The following is a 24,237-nucleotide window of genomic DNA, read 5'->3' as shown; positions in this document are numbered from 1 at the left end:
GCCTAGACTCTATATTAAACTAAAATACTGCATTAATAATTTTTTGAAAAAAATAATATATATATATAGAAAAATATATTTATTTTTCCATGGCAAAAATAGACCATAAATATTGCATAAATATTAATAAATTCAACCAAATTGCCTCAAAATACTAAGTTACAAAGAATAAATATTATAGAACAAAAATAAATTGCATTTGTTTTACTGGGATGGAGGAAATGTAATTTTTAGGTATCCGGTCACTTTTGACCGGGAAGATAACAAGTGTGACTCCGAAACGAAGAGCACCTGAGGGTTAACACAATAATAAGTTTTGACAACACATGTTTGCGTTTGTTTCAGTCACTCTGTATAACTGCTCTCTGGGACGTGAAGACTGCAGCTTGTGCAGGAACGCCGACCCCAAATACCAGTGTGTGTGGTGCAAGCAGACCAACTTGTGTGTGTACGACCAGCTCTGTGCCTCTAAAGAGGTGGACGAGTGTCCCGACCCCCAGATCACTGACGTGAGTACCGAATCAGGGCTTTTATGGGACAAACGAGACATTTTCCAAGTTCATGTTGTGCTTTCAACAATCATCAATACTCAAAACACAGCTTGGAAAGTTCAAGCAGTAATTTAGAACTCCGATCATTCCCTATTTGCACAAATATTGAAGGTAAAAATCAATATAAACCGCAGATCAGATTCTATTTAGGTGACTGAATTACTGATGGGAATAGAAATAAATCATTTTTTACTGTTGTTTTAGTGAGATTGGTTATCGCAGCTCATCTCTGTGGAGCGGTCCATGATTAGGATCTTTTCGTAATACATTTCAGATCACGCCGAGATACGGGCCGCTGAAAGGAGGAATAGCTGTCACGATTAAGGGCTCGAACCTGGGCGTTCAGAAGGACGACATTAAAAACATCACAGTGGCCGGAGTGCCGTGCAAACACCTGCGGGAGCGTTACTCCGTCTCAACCAGGTAACATCAGAAGCACTTTCCATGAATAGTGTTCAGAAAAAAGGTTCATGTGTATACATGTATATATATTAAAGGGATTGTTCACTTTGAAATTAATTTTTGATATGTTTTAGCTTACCTCAAGGGCATCTGTCAAGTTCCCTCACTCTAGTGAAGTTTATCCCTGTAGTTTTCCCCACTTGAAAGGGTATGCTTGTTTCTGAAGGTTTGGACTGGATTTTACTCAATGACCAGGAATCAATTGTTTCTTTTCTTTTCTTTTATTTGAAAGTTGTCATGGCCAAAAGCAGGTAAAAACCTTAAACACAAACACAAGTAAATCAAAAAACACATAATAAACCCAAGTAACCATAATTAGGGACACTTTTCAAATAAAGACACTTTTAAAGCACTGCTAAAATGATTTTAACCTAAACTCTAGCAGCTTTTTAACCCCTTTAAAACTTTACAATACATTTCTTTTAACTATGCTTTTAAACCTTCGTAATGTTAAATGGATAACACTTCACAATTTTTCAGCACATGATTTTATACACACATTTTACCCTAAATATAATTAGATGATTCACTTTAATGTTAAAATCCACCACACTGCACAAAGGAATGCTCACCGCACATCATTCCAGCCTGCTGAACTCTCTGTGAGTCCAAGACACCTAATCACCAGATCCTTCCCATCTGGTGACTAACTAGCTGACTGCAGATAGGCACCTAAGACATGAAACGAGCGGTTTGTGTGAGAAAACAAACAGTATTTATATCGTTTTTACCTCTTGTAACCACAGCCGGAAGTGATCTCTTGCGCGGTTGCGAAAAAAAATCAACATTGTTGATATATCGAAATCTTCCATTGCAATTTCCTGTATATCTAAAAATGTTTAGATCTTCACAGTGAAAGGTAACGCTTACAAAATCTCTGTATAAACAACGAGTGACGTACACGCGCGAGAGATCACTTCCTGCACTTGCGCAGACAGAAGCGCCCCCGCCCTCAGAGTACTTGGACGTGGCTGTGGTAACAAGAGGTAAAAACTATATAAATACTGTTTGTTTTCTCACGTAAGCCGCTCGTTTCATGTCTTAGGCCATCAATGTGTACTTACATTTACGAGTCATTAAATCATGTTTAATTTGGACTTCTCTGTGCATGCTCTTTGAGGTGGTGACCATAGACCTCCATTATATGACTGACAGACAAGAACGGTTTGACCTAAAAATATCAAAATTGAATATACTGCAGAAACAAAGACACCTACATCTTGGATGCCCTTGAGGTCAGCTAAAACACACCAAAAATGAATTTCAAAGTGAACTACCCCTTTAATATTTATAATTATTTATTTGCGATCCTCATGTACAGTAAAATTACATTTTCTGCAGTTTAAGCATTTTATTTTTAATGTATATATATATATATATATATATATATATATATATATATTAGGTCTGTCAGCGTTATTATATGTGATTAATTTCTGTCCAGATTAACACGTTAAAATATTTAATGCACCATCCATTAATTTTTGTCATCCTTTGGCTAGCTTTACATTACATGATGCTGCACTAATTCTTACAAATGCTTTTAAACCATTTACGTTTGAAGAGAATGTGCTGCCTGTGAATGACCTGTTTAGTGTCTATGTGACACACACACACACTCACACACTCACACAATGCATAGAAAGACGTGTGCCAGTATCGTGCGAACAGACAGCGCGGCAGAACATGGTTCTCTTTCATGCTTGAATGAACACCAACAAGTATCCTCATAACATATGAACAGTCTTAAATGAGTTAAATAAAGTCGTAAATGAACGTAAAGGGTTGTGAGAGAAAGAGACGTGTGTGAGATCAGCAGCGGCAGGTCTTAAAGTGACAGTAGCCAATATTTTTTAACAAAAATGGATAGCTTTCAATTACACTATAATGTTGAATGGTTATAATTGTTTAAAATGTGTGTGTGTGGGGGGGTCATTGAGCTGTATTATAATTTCATGATATACAGTGGAGCTGTATTAGTATCAATGAGACTGACCTTCATTCATAAAAATATGCCATCGACAGCCCTAATATATATATATATGCTTAATCTACAGAAAGTGTAATTTTTTCCTATAAAAACGTGGATGTTGTTCATAAACTCTTGCACAAACGGTGTTCTGTATTGAAAAAGCTCTTATAAAATGAAATCCCTGCTGGACTTTGAGTGTGCAGATCTCTGTGGTATGAAATGGCCTGATTTTTTTTTTAGCGAACGTCCTGTTTGAGAAATCTGGTTCATTCAAAGCTTAATAAAAAAATAATTACCCAGAATTCGAACATTTAAAAATGCCCTCAAGAATGATCTAAATAATCCTTTAGATGTTCTGCTCAAGGCTTCCTATCATGTTTGTCTATCCATGGAATATTACATGTGCATGAGTTTGCCCTTGCGTTCCCTCTTGTAGAACAACATTAGATTTGTACATTTTTGAAATACGGAACAAGTTGTGTAGATTCAGAGACAACGATGAGGCAATGTCAGGCTTGGCTGAGTCTGTGATTCTACATCAGGGTTTATCAACTCTGCTGTGAGCGTTCAGCCTGACTGACTGTTTGTCTGGCTGTTAACAAGTTTGAAGAGGATCTTTCAGCAGGAGAGTTGGGCTGCAGAATGGTAAATAAGCTCTCGGAGAGATCACTGTCTGGAGAGCCTGAAGTCCAGGTTTCAGGGCAACAGAATGTACCGTTCTGATCTGGCACATTTCAGACGTAATGGATCTGTAATCTGTGGGTTTTGGTGTTAATCTTCTGATGTTAATCTTTTCGGCATGTTTTAGATTATCTTGTCTTCTGCTCATTTTGACCTTGTCTGGAATCCTTTAAGGGTTAAAGAAATGTTCCATCTGAGGATTTCCACACACACACACACAAAAAATAAAAAATTCAACTCGTCCTTCAGTTTGTAAAAACATTAAGTTTTAGTTATTAGGACCCGAGCACTAATGGTGCGAGGCCCCTATTGAAACTGTTAGTATTATTTTTTTTATTTTTTCTGCAAATTAAGCGTCATTTTCGCAGCCGCAGCATGCTCAAAAACTCACCAAATTTGGCACGCACGTCAGGACTGGTGAAAAATTTTGTATTTTTTGGGTTTCACGGATGGGTGTGGCAAAATGACTCACCAGCGTCACCTAGAAAATTGGAAAAAATGTGCCCCTCGTTTATCATGTATTTTCTAAATGTATTAATTTACTGTTTTATTTATAGTATTTCTTATTGTATATATAAATAGAAACAAACGCATATATATATATATATATATATATATATATATATATATATATATATATATATATATATAATTATTATATTATGATTGTAAAAAAATATATTTGAAAAATATATATAAAACTCAATCAATCATCCATTTTTTTCCTTTCATCCTTCTGCTGCGTATATATATATATATATATATATATATATATATATATAATTGTAAATATATATATATATATATATATATAGATGTATATAATTGTAAATATATAATTGCTATATTATGATTGTAATATATATATATATATATATATATATACAATAAGAAATGATAAAATTATTTTTTTGTGGAAATCCTCAGGTCGATACACACACACACACACACTTTATTATTTATTATACTATGATTGTAATATATATATATAACACTTACATATATATATATATATATTAACACTTATATATATATATATAGGGCTGTCAAAACGATTAATCGCGATTAATCGCATCCAAATATATGTTTTTAATATATGTGGGGGCACTGTGTATAATTATTTTGTACATATATATAAAACACACATGCATGTATATTTAAGAAAAAAATATTATTTATATATAAAATATTTATATTCATATATAATATAAATTATATATAAATCTATATACAGAATATACACGAAAATATTTCTTAAATATATACAAGCATGTGTGTGTATTTATATATATATAATAATTATACACTGTACACCCACATATATTATGTAAACACAAACTTTTATTTTGGATGTGATTAATCGCGATTAATCGTTTTGACAGCCCTAATATATATATATATATATATGTATGTATGTATGTGTGTATGTACATATATTTAACACAATCAATCATCCATTTTTTTCCTTTCATCCTTCTGCTGTGTACATACATATGTATATAATAATATATATGTTGACGGGCAGGTAGGACATCCTATCATTGCATTCGGACCAAATGCAATGATTGGACGAACAATTTTTGGTCCTGAGACTCCCACAGAAGATGTGTGTAGGCCTACGTGTTTTAATATTTAGACCACTTCTATTATTGATTTCTTTCCAGATGTGAAGAGAGTTTCAATCAGTGTAACAAAAAGTGTTTATAAAAAAATAATTGGCTGTCTGTGTTTGTTTGTCTGGCAGTGTGGTGTGTGAAATTGGGCCGGTGACACTGTTCAGAACCGGAGAGGTGGAAATAGAGGTGGGCAGAGGAAAAAAAGGAGTATCCACAAAAACGGTCCGCTTCACCTACAGGGTGAGTCACGATTCTCCATTACCCAGCATGCACTACACACATACTAATTCTGTGAAACTCCACTTGAGATCCCATCAAGAGGGCTGCCACTGTTTGTGTGAGTCAACGGGAGCTCTCTGCATCTGGTGTGTGTAGTGATGGTCTGGTGGTGTGTGTGGTCACCGGTCACATGCTCCTGCGGGAGTTACACTTATCAGCGGCTGACGGCTTTAGCAGAAATGATTGCATCAGTTTTTCAGGAAGATAGGCTGTCTCAGTCGCTCCCACAGGTAAACGCCTTGGGATGTGTTTGTTCAGGAAACTGATGGGTCTCGGACAGCGCGCAGATACATTTCGTGGGATTATGTAATAATTACAATGAAATGGTAATGCATAAAACATGTCTGTCATTGCTGGGTATTTACAGCTATAGACTGAACATGTAACACACGACGCATGACGTCACTGTTTTCACGAGCAGAAACAATAATGGTACCGTTTTCAAAAACTTGCACTTCAAAACCAGTTTTCACAAAACGCTGTTGTCATGTGAACGCCCAAAATGCATTTCCTGTTATTTAGTTGAAAACAGTGTAGTGTAAACGCCCCAAAATATGATCTTTGTTTCTGTAGGACCCCATAGCACAAACCGTGTCTCCTAATCGAGGTCCTAAAGCCGGAGGAACCGTCCTGACTATTAATGGGATGGGCCTGAACACAGCTTCAAAAGAAGACCTTCAGATCTTTGTGGGCGACGTGCCCTGTATAGTGTGAGTGCATCATGGGAAATGTAGTTTCTGTCTTTTTCATTAGATTTGGATAAATTTTTCCATCTTCCTCTCTGTTAGTGAGAACTTTGGAGATTGGATCACCTGTAAATTGTCTGAGTATCTGGGCGATACGGTTCCATCAGCTCGCCTCGACGTCAGAGTTCAATACGGCAAACACACCACAACCAGCATCAAGTCGATCTTTCAGTTCTCCAGCAACCCCTCTGTGTCTGACCATCAGCCCCGTAGCAGCTTCATCTGGTCAGTTCTGTTTGCCAGAAAATACGCCGTCCAATCCATCCACACACAGCCATTCTTACATCATTACCCTCATTTGTACACCCTCATTAGGAATTATTAAACCCGCCATTGAAGGAATTTTCTAGCTTTCCATGTTTTCACTGTTATATGTTGGAGGCTTTTATTATGGAATTGTGAAAAAAGTACTGAATCTCCAGATCTAAACACAAGCGATAAAAGCATTGTTTATGCACATTGTTGAGGGAAAGAATTCAGACATTATTTTGATGAGGATATTAAATATTTTGAGAAGTACATTTTTATATTTAAGATATTTGTATTTATTTTGTATAATGTTTACAATGGTTATACACATTTAATATATTTTTGTAGGTATATTTATTATTCAAATGTGTGTTTTTATTTAATTAATTCATTTCCTTCCCTTTGGTTTAAATTTAGACAATCTGTATTTTTTTTTACTTTTAATTGAAAGTACCATTATGTATTGTCTTGTTAAATGCCATTATATTGATAGTATAAATATTTTATTAGTTGATTATTATTTTGTAAATTAACTTTATGTATTTTTTGTTTTTAAATATAATTATATATATATATATATATATATATATATATATAAAATATATTAATATTATAATGTAATATTCTATATATAATATTAATATTAGAATGTAATATATATATATATATATATATATATATTGTAATTTTTTTAATTAATTCATTTCCTTCCCTTTGGTTTAAATTTAGACAATCAGTTTTTTTTTTTTTTTTTTTTTTGTTTTTTACTTTTACTTTTCATTGAAAGTACCATTATGTATTGTCTTGTTAAATGCCATTATATTGATAGTATAAATATTTTATTAGTTGATTATTATTTTGTACATTAACTCTCTGTGTTTTTTGTTTTTAAATATAATATAATATAATATATTGTTAAAAGTTGGCAATACAAAATTATATATATATATATATAATATATTAATATTATAATGTAATATATATATATATATATATAATGTAATATTATATATAGTATTAATTTGTACAATATATATATATATATATATCATTTATATTATTATATATTTTATATTATAAAAAATATGAATTATGTTTTAAATGATTTAATTTTTTTTATATGAACTTTTTATACATATTTAAATCTATAATATATATTATTTTGTATTATTAAATTATATCGAATAAGTTATAAATAAATGATACAGTTTGTGTATTTCATTTACTATATTTAGAGACAACATACAAACAAGACAAGATTTTATTTTATTTACTTATTTACAATAATAATCACTAAAATATGTCACTTAGTGACAATTTAGTATTTAAATTTTAATATATATTGATGCTCTTCAGCAGTGTAACCTCAAACTTAGCTAAACAATATATATTATTGTGTTATGATTGTGTGTATATTTCAGTGGTGGCAGAAAAATCCTAGTGGTCGGTTCTGGATTTGACCTGGTCCAGAAAGCTACTATCAGGGTGGTGGCGTCGGCTGGAGAATGGTCCGAACAGGGCGTCCAAGAGGAGGTGAGTGTCACAAACCTTCAGAGGCTCTCGAGGGAAACGTCACTTGCCGTTTGTTTTTCGTTTCATCTGTTCTTCTCACTGTTGGGTTTCCGTCTTGCATGGCTTGCTCGGGTTCTGATTGAAATGACGAGAGCTTTTCTGATCTGAAGCGCTCAACACGAGGGAGATAAAACAAGCGTTTATCTAACGAGAAATTTGATAAACGCTTCATTTCATCTCCCTTATCTGAGGAGGAGCTTTTGTGCTCCAGACCTTTCTCAAGCGGTCTCACTTCTTCCATCGCTCTTTCTCCATCTGTCTATCTAACAGATTTTTTCCGCCCCCACTTGTAGGGACTTTTGCTTCTCCCCCTCAGAATATCAATAGATATCCCAGCAGCAGGGAAATCTGTTCCTCTTTCTACGGTTTCGCATTCTGAGGGCTTTTTGGTCCATGTGCTCGCAAAGGCCGCTGGGAAAAGAGTTAGAAAACTAAGGAGAGTTAAATTTACAGAAGTGACGTAAACTCCATCTCTCTCTATCTCAGTTTGTCGAGGGTTTCACGCACAAAAACGACAGCATGATCGTGTTCATGTCTCCGGCGGTGAACGAGTCTCAGTTGTTCAGGACGTACGTGCAGCTGGATAACCTCCAGACGGAGCTGACCCCGTTCCAGTATCATCCCGACCCAACGTTTGATCGGCTCAGCAAGACTGTCATCACTGAAAACAGCATGATCATCGTCACTGTGAGTATCCGCTCCACTGTCACAGGTTTTAACGATTGTTTTTCACGTTTGTAAAAGTGTGTGTTTGGTGTGTCTCAGGGTCGGGGGTTTTCCAGCGCGATGACTGCGAGGGAGGCGCAGGCGTTTGTGGGGGATGTTCAGTGTAACGTCAACACTCTACAGGAGGATAAACTATTTCTGGACCCGCCCTCCACTGTTCCCAGAGCTCGATCCAAGAGACTGAGGAGAGACACCGGCTCTGACCCGCTGGACCTGCTGGTGAGAGAACAATATACATACATCTATCCATCCATCAATCCTTCTGTCCTTCCATCCATCTATCTGTCTTTCCAGCCACATATTCATCCATCCATGTGTCCTTCCATCCATCCATCCATCCATCATTCTGTCCTTCAGCCACATATTCATCTTTCTATCATCCATCTGTCTTCCAGCCAAATATCCATCATCCATCTGTCCTTCCATCCATCCATCTGTCCTTCCATCCATCTATCCATCCATCCATCTGTCCTTCCATCCATCTATCCAGCATCCTTCTGTCCTTCCATCCATCCATCTGTCCTTCCAGCCACATATTCATCCATCCATGTGTCCTTCCATCCATCCATCTGTCCTCCAACCACATATTCATCTTTCTATCATCCATCCATCTGTCTTCCAGCCAAATATCCATCCATCCATCTGTCCTTCCATCCATCCATTCATCCATCTGTCCTTCCATCTATCCATCATGCTTCTGTCCTTCCATCCATCTATCTGTCCTTCCAGCCACATATTCATCCATCCATGTGTCCTTCCATCCATCCATCCATCCATCCATCCATCATTCTGTCCTCCAGCCACATATTCATCTTTCTATCATCCATCTGTCTTCCAGCCAAATATCCATCATCCATCTGTCCTTCCATCCATCCATCCATCTGTCCTTCCATCCATCTATCCATCCATCCATCTGTCCTTCCATCCATCCATCATCCTTCTGTCCTTTCATCCATCCATATGTCCTTCCATCCATCTATCCAGCATCCTTCTGTCCTTCCATCCATCCATCTGTCCTTCCAGCCACATATTCATCCATCCATGTGTCCTTCCATCCATCCATCTGTCCTCCAACCACATATTCATCTTTCTATCATCCATCCATCTGTCTTCCAGCCAAATATCCATCCATCCATCTGTCCTTCCATCTATCCATCATCCTTCTGTCCTTCCATCCATCTGTCTTTCCAGCCACATATTCATCCATCCATGTGTCCTTCCATCCATCCATCCATCCATCCATCCATCATTCTGTCCTCCAGCCACATATTCATCTTTCTATCATCCATCTGTCTTCCAGCCAAATATCCATCATCCATCTGTCCTTCCATCCATCCTTCTGTCCTTCCATCTGTCCTTCCATCCATCTATCCATCCATCCATCTGTCCTTCCATCCATCCATCATCCTTCTGTCCTTTCATCCATCCATGTGTCCTTCCATCCATCCATCTGTCCTCCAACCACATATTCATCTTTCTATCATCCATCCATCTGTCTTCCAGCCAAATATCCATCCATCCATCTGTCCTTCCATCCATCCATTCATCCATCTGTCCTTCCATCTATCCATCATCCTTCTGTCCTTTCATCCATCTATCCATCATCCTTCTGTCCTTCCATCTATCCATCTGTCCTTCCATCCATCTATCCATCATGCTTCTGTCCTTCCATCCATCTATCTGTCCTTCCAGCCACATATGCATCCATCCATGTGTCCTTCCATCCATCCATCCATCCATCCATCCATCCATCATTCTGTCCTCCAGCCACATATTCATCTTTCTATCATCCATCCATCTGTCCTTCCAGCCACTTATTCATCCATCCATCCATCCATCCATCCATCCATCAATCCTTCTGTCTTGCAGCCACATATTAATCCATCCATCCTTCCAGCCACATATCCATCCATTCATCCATCCATCAATCTTTCAATCCCTTGAGCCACATATTCATCCACCCATCCATCCATTCTTTCATCCTTCCAGCCACATATTCATCCATACGTCCGTCTATCATTCCATCCATCCATCCATCTGTCCTGCCAGCCACCCACCAATTAAATATCCATCCACCTATTTATCTATTCATCTATTTATCTGTTTCTTTATATTCTTTACTTTTTATAAATAGTTGTTTTTAAACAAAGTCAAATAAATAAACGTTTATATATATTATTTTATTATTAATTGTATTTTGTATATGTTTTGTGTTTATTATTATATTATTACTAACATTCTTATTAGTTTGTTGCTGTGTTTGTTTATTTCCATCCATCCAATTCCTATTTATTTATCTATCTGTTAATTCACCCAACTATCTATTTATCTGTCCATCCATCCATCTCTAATACAGTCTCTCTCTCTCTATCTCTCTCTCTCTCAGATTAAGTTTGGCAATGGCGAGTGGATGGTCGGCTCTGTTCGGTACGAGAGGAGGTACAATCTCCCGTTGCCCATCATCATCCCGGCGGTGGTCGTTCCCATGCTGTTGATTATCGCCATCTCCGTCGTCTGCTACAGGTTACAAAGAACAACTGCTCTTCCCACAATGCCCTTGAGGTATGAACGTTACATGTAATGAATTCATGAATTCATCTGATCATCTCTCTGTAGGAGGAAGAGCCAGCAGGCAGAACGAGAGTACGAGAAAGTGAAGCATCAGCTGGAGAATCTGGAAGAGAGTGTTCGTGACCGCTGCAAAAAGGAGTTCACAGGTCACACATGCACGCATTATCCCGTTACCATGGCAGCAGGGGTGTTTTTAGCATGCTAACAGATGATTTAAACTAGAAAACAGCAACAGGAATATTATATCTGTCATTGAAGATATGTAGAAGACATCCATCTCCATGTGTATGGCTTCTGTAACATCTTTCAATTGCAAACTGTTTGGTGATGAAAGCAAGCTGAAAATATCAGAATGTAAATAAATAAGAAAATCTAAAGCTAGTTGACCTCACTAATTAAATAGTTGAACTTTTTGTTCTGAACTTCAAACTATTTATTCATCAGCTAATTATGATCCTCTTATTTCTTACTTAATTTAATCAATTTATATAATATATTGATGTCTATTATCCTAACTATTGTTTATCTGTCCATTTACATTTATTTATTTTTCAATTAATCCATTATCGATTCATCCACCTACTTTTATTTATTATTTGTCAGTTGTTCATCTGGCCATTCCCATTAATTAATTAATTAATTAATAATTATTTTATTTATTTATATATCAAATGTACATCCACATATTTATTCATTTATCAATTCATCTGTTATTTATCTATCCATCCACCTAATTTATTTCATTTTTATTTTTCGATTGTTAATCTAGCCATTCACTTTTATTTATTTGTATGTATTTATATATGTTATATATCTTTCAACCATTTATCTATAAATCAATACAATTTTAATCAATTATTTATCTATCTAATTGTATCAATCAACTATCTTTCCTTTCACCTATTTTTTTATTTTTATATTTATATATTTATCAACTGTTGATCATTCCGGCAATTTATTTATTTATCCATAAATAGTATTTGCAACGCTGCCTCAAACTTTGGTCAGAATGAGTATTCATTTGTGATTCTGACACACAAATTAAATTAATTCTGAGTTTAGAACTGATTGAATAAGTTGACCTGGATTTAAAGTGTCATTTCCTGTGCAGATCTAATGATCGAAATGGAGGACCACACTAACGACATAAGCGAGGGCCGGATCCCGTTCCTGGACTACAAGACCTACACAGACCGCGTCTTCTTCCTGCCCTCTAAAGATGGAGCCAATGACGTCATGATCACGGGCAAACTGGATATCCCAGAATCCCGCAGGGCTACGGTCACCCAGGCGCTGAACCAGTTCTCCAACCTGCTCAACAGCAAAACCTTCCTCATCAATGTACGAAACATAAACACACTGTAATTATAACAGTTAATGGCGAGAAAGGTCCGAAAATTAATATTTGACGGATAATTGTCAGGGGTTTCTCAGACAAACACAGACATTCTAGCAGACATTCGCTCAATTATACCGAATGGCACGGAAAGAGACCCAGAGGACTCAATCAGCTCCTGCGCTCTCATTAAGGTCTTTCATATTCATGGCCCAAACACAATTAAACTTTTACATCTAATGACACAGATGAATACACCTAAACAACCACACCGTCAGTGTTTTAAGACTGGCCTGTAATTATTTTCCCAGTGTTTATATAGTTACGCACGACACAAAAGTCAAACATGACCAGACATCATTAAACATAATAATCATTAGAGTATAACTTAAGATGTAAATCTGAATGCTCCACAGTTTTAATCACACAGGAAAGTCGATTTAATTTAATTAGTGCTTGTAAACCATAATTTGTGTGTGTGTGTGTGTGTGTGTGTAGTTTATCAGAACGCTGGAGGGCCGTCCGGATTTTAACGCCAGGGCCAAAGTGTATTTCGCGTCTCTGCTGACCGTAGCGCTTCACGGTAAGCTGGAGTATTACACAGACATCATGAGGACGCTTCTGCTGGGGCTCATGGAGGATTACGTTCACAGCAAGAATCCCAAACTGCTGCTCCGCAGGTGAGACCACGTCTGACCCAAGATGTGTCTTATTGCGTAAAAATGGCAAGAATTTTTCAAAATATGCAATCTGATTGGCTGGCTTCATGCAACTTCCGGGAGTCCGGATGAAAGCATTTTGAATTAGCTTGCCACTAAATATCACACAAAACATGTCATGTTAGTCAAAAGTCTGTCTCTGCAAGAATAAACACAAACCTCACTGTCCCAAAGACACATGCGCAACACTCACCACATGCTTGTTTGATTGCCACAGTTGGGTGCTGATGCTAATTATCGTTGTTTGTTATTGACTCAAATTAGTGTACAAGTGTTCATTAAAGCAGTAAGCCAGTCGAGGCCGTGGGTTATCGTGATCTTACCACAGTTAAAGAGTGTTGTTGAAGCAGAAACCACTTAAAATCTCTGTAATGTTTGTCCTCAAGTGGCTTGTTGCTTTCATTAAAAGGCAGCAACCGCAACATTATAAAAACACATAAGTGTTCAATAAATAACTATGGTAATTCTTCATAGTAATCATAATACAATTATTCTGTCATGTAATGGAGTTCATTCGCCTGACTGAAGGCTGTTCGGCAAATCGCTGTGTTATTAAAGCGTTTAACTGACGGATCAGATTGAAAAACAGCTTCAAATGCGCCTCGTTCAAGTTTTCAGAGCCAGAACTGTCAGTTTTATAATAAATAATGTGTGTGTGTTTTCGCAGATCTGAGACTGTGGTGGAAAGGATGCTGAGTAACTGGATGTCCATCTGTCTCTATCAGTACCTAAAGGTAAAAATTTCAAACAGGACGCACATTCGTAAAGATTCGCTCATATTTCGTCTCCCAATACATTTTATGGAAGCTTGTTTCCACCACAGAATTAAAAAAAGTAAACAAGGTAATTACGACTTTATATCTCACAATTCTGACTTTTTTTCTTGCAATTGCAAGTTTATTTATTGCCATTCTGACTTTATAAATCGCTATTGCGAGTTTAATTGACAGGTGATCTGACCAATCATACTTCATCATCCGCCATGACAAAGCAGTCAGGAGAAATAGTAGATTAACATGGGAGGATTTGAACTTGGAAAAAAAGGAGTGTACTGATTAGTATTATAAGTATAAGAAGTATTCCTTCTTATGTTCATTCATGTTTATTTGATGCTATAAATGAACTAGAAGGAAGAGAGATCACGAGAAGCTTTAACTGATGCTCTAGTCTAGTCTATAGCGATCTGTCACGACACATTAAAGAGCCACAAAACTGTTTAAATCTCTTAAAAAATGACAAAATTTGAAAGGTGAGACTTTGTTTAAATATCAAAAGGAAGCGAAAAGTAACCTGGTCTGTCCTGTCTGTCAGCGTGTTGTCAGTCTCCTCTCTGCTCCGCGATGTATTTTTCACTGCGTGAGAACATGGTGTGCGTGTGAGAGCGGCGTAGCTTGTAGGACATAGCGACAGTAACTAAGGGAGGCGGGTCTTTGCGAAGGGTCAATTCTTTAAAAAAAAACTCACAATTGCAAAAAAGTGACATTTGTGAAAAAAGTCACAATTGTTTAGATATATACTCAAAAGTCCAGAATTGTGAGATAGAACTTCAAAATCAATTAAGATATAAACTCGCAATTGCAGGAAAAATTCCAAAATGTGAGATATAAACTTGCAATTGCGGGAAAAAAAAAATCAAGATTGTGAGATATAAACTTGCAATTGCGAGGAATAAGTGAGAATTGCGAGATATACTCCCAATTACAAAAGAAGTCAGAATTGTGCGATATAAACTCAAAATTGCAAAAAAGTCCCAAATTGGGTTTTTTTTCTCGCAATTCACAATTGCGAGAAAAAAAGTCCGAATTTTGAGATCCCAATAGTGAGAAAATCAATTGAGATATAAACTCGCAATAGCAGGAAAATTTCAGAAATGTGAGATATAAACTTGCAATTGCGTGAAAAAAAGTCAAGATTGTTAGATATTAACTTGCAATTGCGAGGAAAAAGTGAGAATTGCGAGATATACTCGCAATTACAAAAAAAAGTCAGAATTGTGCGATATAAACTCAAAATTGCAACAAAAAAGTCCCGAATTGTGAGATAGAAATTCACAATTGTGAGAAAAAAAACTCTGAATTTTGAGATCCCAATAGTGAGAAAATCAATTAAGATATAAAATCGCAATTGCAGGAAAAAATCAGAAATATGAGATTTAAACTTGCAATTGCGTGAAAAAAAGTCAAGATTGTTAGATATTAACTTGCAATTGCGAGGAAAAAGTGAGAATTGCGAGATATACTCGCAATTACAAAAAAAAGTCAGAATTGTGCGATATAAACTCAAAATTGCAACAAAAAAGTCCCGAATTGTGAGATAGAAATTCACAATTGTGAGAAAAAAACTCTGAATTTTGAGATCCCAATAGTGAGAAAATCAATTAAGATATAAAATCGCAATTGCAGGAAAAAATCAGAAATATGAGATTTAAACTTGCAATTGCGTGAAAAAAAGTCAAGATTGTTAGATATTAACTTGCAATTGCGAGGAAAAAGTGAGAATTGCGAGATATACTCGCAATTACAAAAAAAAGTCAGAATTGTGCGATATAAACTCAAAATTGCAACAAAAAAGTCCCGAATTGTGAGATAGAAATTCACAATTGTGAGAAAAAAACTCTGAATTTTGAGATCCCAATAGTGAGAAAATCAATTAAGATATAAAATCGCAATTGCAGGAAAAAATCAGAAATATGAGATTTAAACTTGCAATTGCGTGAAAAAAAGTCAAGATTGTTAGATATTAACTTGCAATTGCGAGGAAAAAGTGAGAATTGCGAGATATACTCGCAATTACAAAAAAAAGTCAGAATTGTGCGATATAAACTCAAAATTGCAACAAAAAAGTCCTGAATTGTGAGATAGAAATTCACAATTATGAGAAAAAAAACTCTGAATTTTGAGATCCCAATAGTTAGACATCAATTGAGATATAAACTCGCAATTGCGGGAAAAAAAGTCAAGATTGTTAGATATAACCTTGCAATTGCGAGGAAAAAGTGAGAATTGCGAGATATACTCGCAATTACGAAAAAAAAGTCAGAATTGTGAGAAATAAACTGGAAAATAATTGCGAAATAAAATCTGAATTATTTTACTTGTATTATTAAACGGTTTGGCTTGGATGTGTCCTGCTCATGGGATGTTTCAGTAAAGCTTTGATATGCATGAGTGTGATGATGATGAATGATGATAATGAAGCAGCTTCGGTTCTTCATCTGCATGAATCAGCACTTCAGTCAGTGACACACTTGAACTGTCAATTCTTCAAAGCCACAGCTGATTTCCAGGCCGAGTTAGGGTACGGCGGTGTTAAAGTGCTTGTGTTTGTTCAGGACTCAGCCGGAGAACCGCTGTACAAACTCTTCAGGGCCATAAAGCACCAGATTGAAAAGGGGCCGGTGGACGCACAGGTTAAGAAAGCCAAATACACACTGAATGACACGGGCCTTCTCGGAGATGATGTGGAGTACATCGTGCTGGTGTGTGTTTTAGTCTTTTAGTGTTTAAAACAGTGAACTTTCTAGAACAGTGTTGTTATTAATTTCAGTGTTGAAATTCATTTTTGGTGTGTTTTAGCTTACCTCAAGGGCATCCAAGATGTAGGTGTCTTCGTTTCCGCCATATATTCAATTTTGATATTTTTAGGTCAAACCGTTCTTGTCTGTCAGTCATATAATGGAGGTCTATGGTCACCACCTCAAAGAGCATGCACAGAGAAGTCCAAATTAAACATGATTCAATGATTTGTAAATGTATGTACACATTGATGGTCTAAGACACAAAAAGAGAGGTTTGTAAGAAAACAAACAGTATCGTTTTTACTTCTTGTAACCACAGCCACGTCCAAGTGATCTGAGGGCGCGGGTGCTTTGTGGCTATGGAGTTAAAACGATATAAATACTGTTTGTTTTCTCACACAAACCGCTCGTTTCATGTCTTAGGCCATCAATGTGTACTTACATTTACGAGTCATTAAATCATGTTTAATTTGGACTTCTCTGTGCATGCTCTTTGAGGTGGTGACCATAGACCTCCATTATATGACTGACAGACAAAAACGGTTTGACCTAAAAATATCAAAATTGAAAATACTGTTGTAACAAAGACACCTACATCTTGGATGCCCTTGAGCTAAGCTAAAAAATACTTTCAAAAAATTAATTTCAAAGTGAACTATCCCTTTATCTGAAGCTAATATCGCTGTGTATCTGATATGATACGCATGGCTCCGGATGAGTTGTTTGCTCTTTGACCCCAGAATCTACAGGTGCTGGTTCAGGGCGAGGGGCCTGACATCACCCAGGTAAAGGTGTTGAACTGTGACAGCATCTCTCAGGTGAAGGAGAAGATCATCGAGCAGGTTTACAAAAACCTGCCGCACTCTCAGAGACCCAAAGTCGACAGCGTCACCCTGGGTGAGCGAGTGAGCGTGCGATCTCACACACGGGTTTCAGCATGACACGATCTTTATCGTCGCGTGTTCTGGTGTCTTCCACAGAATGGCGGCCCGGCTCCACGGGACAGACCCTGTCGGACCTAGACGTGACGTCACAGAAGGAGGGCCGGTGGAGACGCATCAACACGTTGGCGCATTATAACGTGAGCGCGCCCTGGATGATGTGTTTTATTTGATATGTTTCTAAATGTGATGATGTGCTTGTTGACGATGATGTTAAGGTATGTTCAATATAAAATCATCATGAATAATCTGGTCATCTGAATAAATAAAACAAGCCCATCTTAAAAATGTGTATTATTTAGAAAAATTATAAATGTGATTTCATGTATTATATATCATATATATCTTTTTTTTTGCAACTGAAGTAATCTGAATCAGTATATTTTACAAAAATATACATAGTGTGCCACTTAAAAATAAAAAGAAGAAATCAGTTACCAATTTATTGTGTTTAAAATGTACTTATTTATTTGTCTGTTTAAAAGTGATTTATTTGTATTTTTTAATGAAAATAATTTTTTTACTGAACATACAACAAAAAAAAATATTTATTATTTATTTACTATTAATTTATTTAGTATTTCTTTAATGTAAGTTAATATATTGTGAATACATGCTGTTATATTATATTGATATGCTGCATTATGTATATTTATAATAAAGTATTTATTTATATACTATGCATATATTTATATAAAATAAATATGGAAAATATATCAATATTATTTAATAAATATTTACAACAAAATTTGTTATCAATTTATATATATTTTTTAATAAATTAATTATAAATAAAAGCATCCATGATGATTTAAAATGCATAGCAAATTTTTGTTTATTTTGGTGAATTTTTAGACAAAAAATAAATTGTTTCTAAAACTGTTCCTTTTGTGTGTGTGTGTTTTAGGTACGTGATAACGCAACAGTGGTCCTCTCCAGGGTTCAGCACACACAACAGTCGTACGACCAGAATCACGATAACCATGAAGAGAGTGAGTTGATGTCTACTGTCTAACATCTCTGAAGTACACGCTCAGATGGGTTTGTCACTTGTACACTCTCTTCACCCAAACTCTCAGGAAACGCCCTGTTGGATGATGATAAAGTGTTTCACCTGGTGCGACCGGCTGACGAGCTGGATGAGATGAAGTCTAAGAGAGGCAGCATAAAGGATAAATCCATGACCAAAGCCATCACTGAGATATATCTCACCCGACTGCTCTCCGTCAAGGTACTGAGCGCTTCCTGCTACTGAACGAACTGCTGTCTGTTCATTTTGCTTTAAAATAGCAAGAAAAATACATTTAACTTCAGGAAATAATGTAGGGCTATACTTGATTGTATCCATTTGGATCTGACTGGATTGTGAGATGTAGGCTATGATTTTATTGAGTCATTTTATTGAGTATTTAGTATACTTTGATAGAAAATATGTTGCTGGTGTCATTTTTTAGGTAAAAAATATTTATTTTTATATTAAAATAAAAAATATTTGTATTTTATTTTTAGTTTATATTAATATTAACTTTTTTAAAACAATAAAATATATAGAAAATTGACTTTAAAATCAACACCGCATGGAGGACTGAGTGTGCCACTTAAAAATAAAACAAAAGCAATCAATTATAAATGTTTTAATTAAATAGGACAAATTATTTTAAAAAAGTAAATAAATTAGTTTTCAGATTGTTTAATTGGTGTTTAAACGTGATTTATTTATGTTTTTAATTATTATGTTGATAATTTATTTAATTTATTTTGTATTTTTAATGATAATAGTCCTCCATATCGCATGAGACATCAAGAATCTGTTCATTATTACTTGTATTATTCTTACATCAAAATTTCAAGATTTTTTGCTAATAACAAGAAAAACTTGTAAAGAAAAAAAATATGAAAAATAAACTTGATTCAAGGTATTATACATATTTTCATATAGGCTATCTACAGATTTTTGCAGTGAAGATAATGATCGGTTTTGATTTAATGTTTGTGATGAACAGTTCAGTTCTACAGCAGTGTTTAATGTGGGACACGTGTCATACAATTATTATAACCTCCATAAACCTCAGGAACTATTCTGAGTGCTCGCATGTTCTCTTAACTCATTTAATTCTGTGTGATTGGTTCGTCGCATGTCCTTGTGTCGTAGGCCGTTGGTTGTAAATTGGGCGATTAGAGAGGCTAATTACTTCACGTGTCTTTCACCTCGTACAGAAGTAATTCAGCGGCACGTAAAGCTGTCAGTGCCGACAGGAACAAACCGCGGTGGAGATGAGAAACTTCACCCGTCAGGCCGATCAAAGTGTGGAAACAGCTATGTGTGGCTGTCAGTGATTCAACCTGATGTGCCAATAAATGAGATGTTTCTCTGGGGTTTTTTTTTTTTTTTTAGATCTCTGTTATGTTTCAGGGCTTAGGTTGGATACATTTTTAAATATTTTCTAACCTCAAATAATTAAAAATACCTTAAAAAATGCTTTAACATTTCTAAAAACATTTTACTGTACACAAAATATCTTACATATATTATTTTTTTATATTTTATTTTAATAATTAAGTGCATATAATATAAAAGTGGGCACTGCAAAAATGAATATGACTGAATATGTTAAATCTAATCAATTAAATTGAGGCAACAGATTACAATCAATATTATTAAATTTAACAAATTAGAATTAAGTAATAACTAACCACATGAGTTACTTAAATACTTAAAAATGCTTTAACATTTCTAAAAACATTTTACTGTACACAAAATATCTTGCATATATTATGTTTTTATTTTATTTTAATAATGAAGTGCATATATAAAAGGGGGCTTATTTAAAATATTTAAAGGGTTAAAAAACCCTTAAAAAATGTACTTAAAATTTACTATTTACTAAATATATTTATACATATATACATCGTACATAAAGAAAAAGTTTTAAAAAAGTGGAAAAAATCTGTCTAATAATAATAATAATTAAATTACTATATTTGAATTACTATAATTAAATAATGAAATAAATAATAAGAAAATAATTTGAATAAATAAATAAGAAATAAACACAACTTTTACAAGGTTTTTGACTTTTTAGAGATGATTTTAGTAATATCTGTCAGTTTTTAGAAACATTTAATGTTTGACTGTCAAAAAACACTCACAGCAATCTTCAAACTTTTTTCCTTATTTAAATATTTAAAGTAAATAAAACTAAATATATTTATACATATATACATCGTACATAAAAAAAAGTTTTAAAAAATGAAAAAATCGGTCTACAATAATAATAATATTTAAATTACTATATTTAATTACTATAATTAAATAATGAAATAAATAATAAGAAAATAATTTGAATAAATAAATAAATAACTTTTACAAGGTTTTTTACTTTTTAGTGACAATTTTAGTGATATCTGTCAGTTTTTAGAAACATTTTAAGCTTGACCATAAAAAAAATATATTTCAACAATCTCCAAACTCTTTTTTTCTTATTTAAAGGGTTAAAAAAAACCTGTTATACATGTGTACAACAAGCATAAAAAGTTCTTAAAATCGGTCTGAAATAATAATAAAAATAGAATAAGAATAAATAAATAAATATACATCTGTTCAATCTGGTTCACAGCATCAAATTTAGATCTTGACTTTTTAGAGAGCCACTGGCAAGTAGAGACAATTTCAGTGAAATCTGTCAGTTAGTAGAAACTTTTTATGCTTGATCCTCTAAAAAATCCCACTTCCAGCACTTATTTCTAATCAGTGAACTATAATTGGCTTGTTTTTGTGCCTGCGTGTGTTTTCAGGGAACGCTGCAGCAGTTCGTGGATGATTTCTTTCGCAGTGTGCTCTGTTCTGGCTCCACCGTCCCGCCAGCGGTTAAATACTTTTTTGACTTCCTGGATGAGCAAGCCCTGAGACACGAGAACGTAGACGAGGAAACCATACACATCTGGAAGACCAACAGGTGGGAAAGTGTGTGTGTTTGCGTTGTACTAGTCACAGCGGGCGTCTCTGCTCTCTGATTGCCGCTTCTCTCTGGAGACGCGCGGCATATGCTAATGTCAGCGGCGTGTTCATTTATTCCGCCTGATGTGCTGCTGCGGATGCGGCGTGATTGACAGCTGCCGCCGAGATGTGAATAAATATGACGAGTAATATCATCACTCCGGCAGCTTCACCAGCGATTCTATTAAATATAAAACCGCTCACAGCCAAACAAACACCTTAATTACGTCCCTGGTTAATTTAATTGTTCGGTTATTATACTCCTTTTTTTTTTTCCCCCTCTGCTATTCTCCACAGAGATACAGCTAGCCAATATATATTCCAAAATCAGTCATCTGAATGAGCTTTTTTTTTTTAAACTGACTCTCAGGAAACAAAAGCCAGAGCTGTTTAATAACCTGTTTGAAATTCCAAAGCCGTCTGTCCGTGTTCATGCTCCGGCGGCGCGGGTATTGAGTGAATTATTTGCTCTGTACTGAGTTTATGCTCCAATTACAGGAAAGACTCACTATCAAATGGATTAAATACATAATAAGCAGTGTTTGATAAGGAGAGCATCACTGTTTCTCATGCTGAGGGTATGAGATTTAAAATAAACCCCTGACAGTGATTAATAAACATGTTTGACATTAATGATTTCACAATATACAGTATATGCACATATATCAGTACATGCACACTTACACTATATATTTACAAACCTTTGTGCGATTAATCCATTTGACAGAACTAATATACATATATGAGTGGGTATATGTGTGTATGTGTATATATATATATATATATATATATATATATATATATATATATTAGGAAATTTCATTTCATACGGACCGAGGTGCATTACCAATGCAAGAATAAACAATAAATAAAATTTTAACCAATTTTTTAAATACGTATAAATATTGACATAACTTTAGAATATATATATATATATATATATATATATATATATATATATATATATACAAACACACATTATATATTTACAAACTTTCATGCGATTAATCGTATATATACAGTACTGTATATATACAGTATATATATATATATATATATTAGGGGTGTAGGGGTGTAACTGTACACAAAAATCACAGTTCGGTACGTACCTTGGTTTTAAAGTCACGGTTCGGTATGTTTTCGTTACATCAGAAAAAAGAAATGCCAGAGAAATTTCCTTATTTGTTAAAAGAAAAAATATCTTTAAATAAGTTTGAGTTTTCCTACATCTTATAAATGGGAGTCATTTTTGAAGGATGAACAAATAATGTTTTGGTCATCAAATTAAAAACAACATTTAAATATATATTTATTTATATAATATTTGAATTTTGAAGTGCTGGAAAAAGATGTGTGAAGTACTTGAAAACATTTCACTATTTCAGCCAAACTGGTTCCAGTTAGTGTTACTATATTAAATCCATGGTGAATGTTGCTGATCTGTGGACGTAAAGTATTACTAGTTCATTCGTCACAATGTTTCTCCCGGTTTCCACGTCAGCGCTGTTTGATCTAATAGAGATCTACGGTTAATAACAGAGAAATGAGAATGCTTTAACTAGATCTCGCAGCGATGTTATTACTTTAGTGGCGAATTCAAATTTTTCTTTACTGGATCTCTTAGCGCGGTCTAGTAACAGAGTCGCTTGATCGAGATCGGCTCGTGCTGCACAGATGTTGCTGCTCCGAACCAAGCGTGCCGCACAAGCCCTCAAAAGTGAAGCCAAAACGTCTCGATCGGCCCCCCCCCCCCCTGTGACTGGACCTAGTATAGCTCATAACCCCCGCCTCCCCATGTTATTCAATGGGACGGGATACCAACTAAAAAATTAAATTACACATCACATATCCTTTTTCCAAAGATAGTTTCTGTCATTTACTGTAGTTTCTATCACGTTGATGTAATTTCAAGTGTTCGTTTTTAAAATAAGTTTGTTTTTAGTTAGTTATGTGATGATAAAATAACGGTGCTCTGACATCATGATTGACAGCTGTGATTGACAGGTTCTCTGTGCGAGGTAGTCACTGAAGCACCAGCTGACTTTTTTTAATAATGTTGATTATGTGGTTAGTGGTTGTGTTTACCTTATTTTAACGAGGTTCTGCAATCAGCAGACAACATTGGAGAAGAACGAAGCAGACAGAGGACACTTAATGAAAGTGCGGGGCGTGTGCTTGCGTTCGATTCAGCGAGAATGAGGGCGCGGCCTTGATTTCGCGGCTTTACTTCCTGCTCACGACTGCGCATGACTGGTCCCGAAACACGCAAGTGCGCAGACTCAAGTCCAAGATGTCAGCGTCA

The 24,237-nt window shown here is 35.2% G+C and overlaps 1 protein-coding gene across 3 annotated transcripts in view; it reads left to right on the top strand.

Moving 5' to 3' along the window:
• The window catches only part of plxnb2b (plexin b2b), a 177,687-nt gene that overhangs the window by 149,066 nt on the left and 4,384 nt on the right, over positions 1-24,237 (top strand). For all 3 annotated transcript variants that reach the window (XM_039666063.2, XM_039666062.2, XM_039666060.2), the window contains 19 exons: positions 346-509; positions 826-974; positions 5,411-5,522; positions 6,135-6,271; positions 6,350-6,532; positions 7,978-8,089; positions 8,615-8,815; positions 8,894-9,073; positions 11,241-11,377; positions 11,471-11,571; positions 12,537-12,766; positions 13,260-13,441; positions 14,148-14,214; positions 16,812-16,958; positions 17,738-17,894; positions 17,978-18,078; positions 18,846-18,930; positions 19,018-19,169; positions 21,734-21,894. In XM_039666063.2, the coding sequence (XP_039521997.2) occupies positions 346-509; positions 826-974; positions 5,411-5,522; positions 6,135-6,271; positions 6,350-6,532; positions 7,978-8,089; positions 8,615-8,815; positions 8,894-9,073; positions 11,241-11,377; positions 11,471-11,571; positions 12,537-12,766; positions 13,260-13,441; positions 14,148-14,214; positions 16,812-16,958; positions 17,738-17,894; positions 17,978-18,078; positions 18,846-18,930; positions 19,018-19,169; positions 21,734-21,894 (2,758 nt within the window). The remainder of the gene's footprint in view (positions 1-345; positions 510-825; positions 975-5,410; positions 5,523-6,134; positions 6,272-6,349; positions 6,533-7,977; positions 8,090-8,614; positions 8,816-8,893; positions 9,074-11,240; positions 11,378-11,470; positions 11,572-12,536; positions 12,767-13,259; positions 13,442-14,147; positions 14,215-16,811; positions 16,959-17,737; positions 17,895-17,977; positions 18,079-18,845; positions 18,931-19,017; positions 19,170-21,733; positions 21,895-24,237) is intronic.

This window comes from Pimephales promelas, chromosome 25, assembly GCF_988280905.1.
Source record: "Pimephales promelas chromosome 25, fPimPro1.hap1.1, whole genome shotgun sequence".
NCBI lineage: Eukaryota > Metazoa > Chordata > Actinopteri > Cypriniformes > Leuciscidae > Pimephales > Pimephales promelas.
This window is presented reverse-complemented; position numbering and strand designations above follow the sequence as displayed.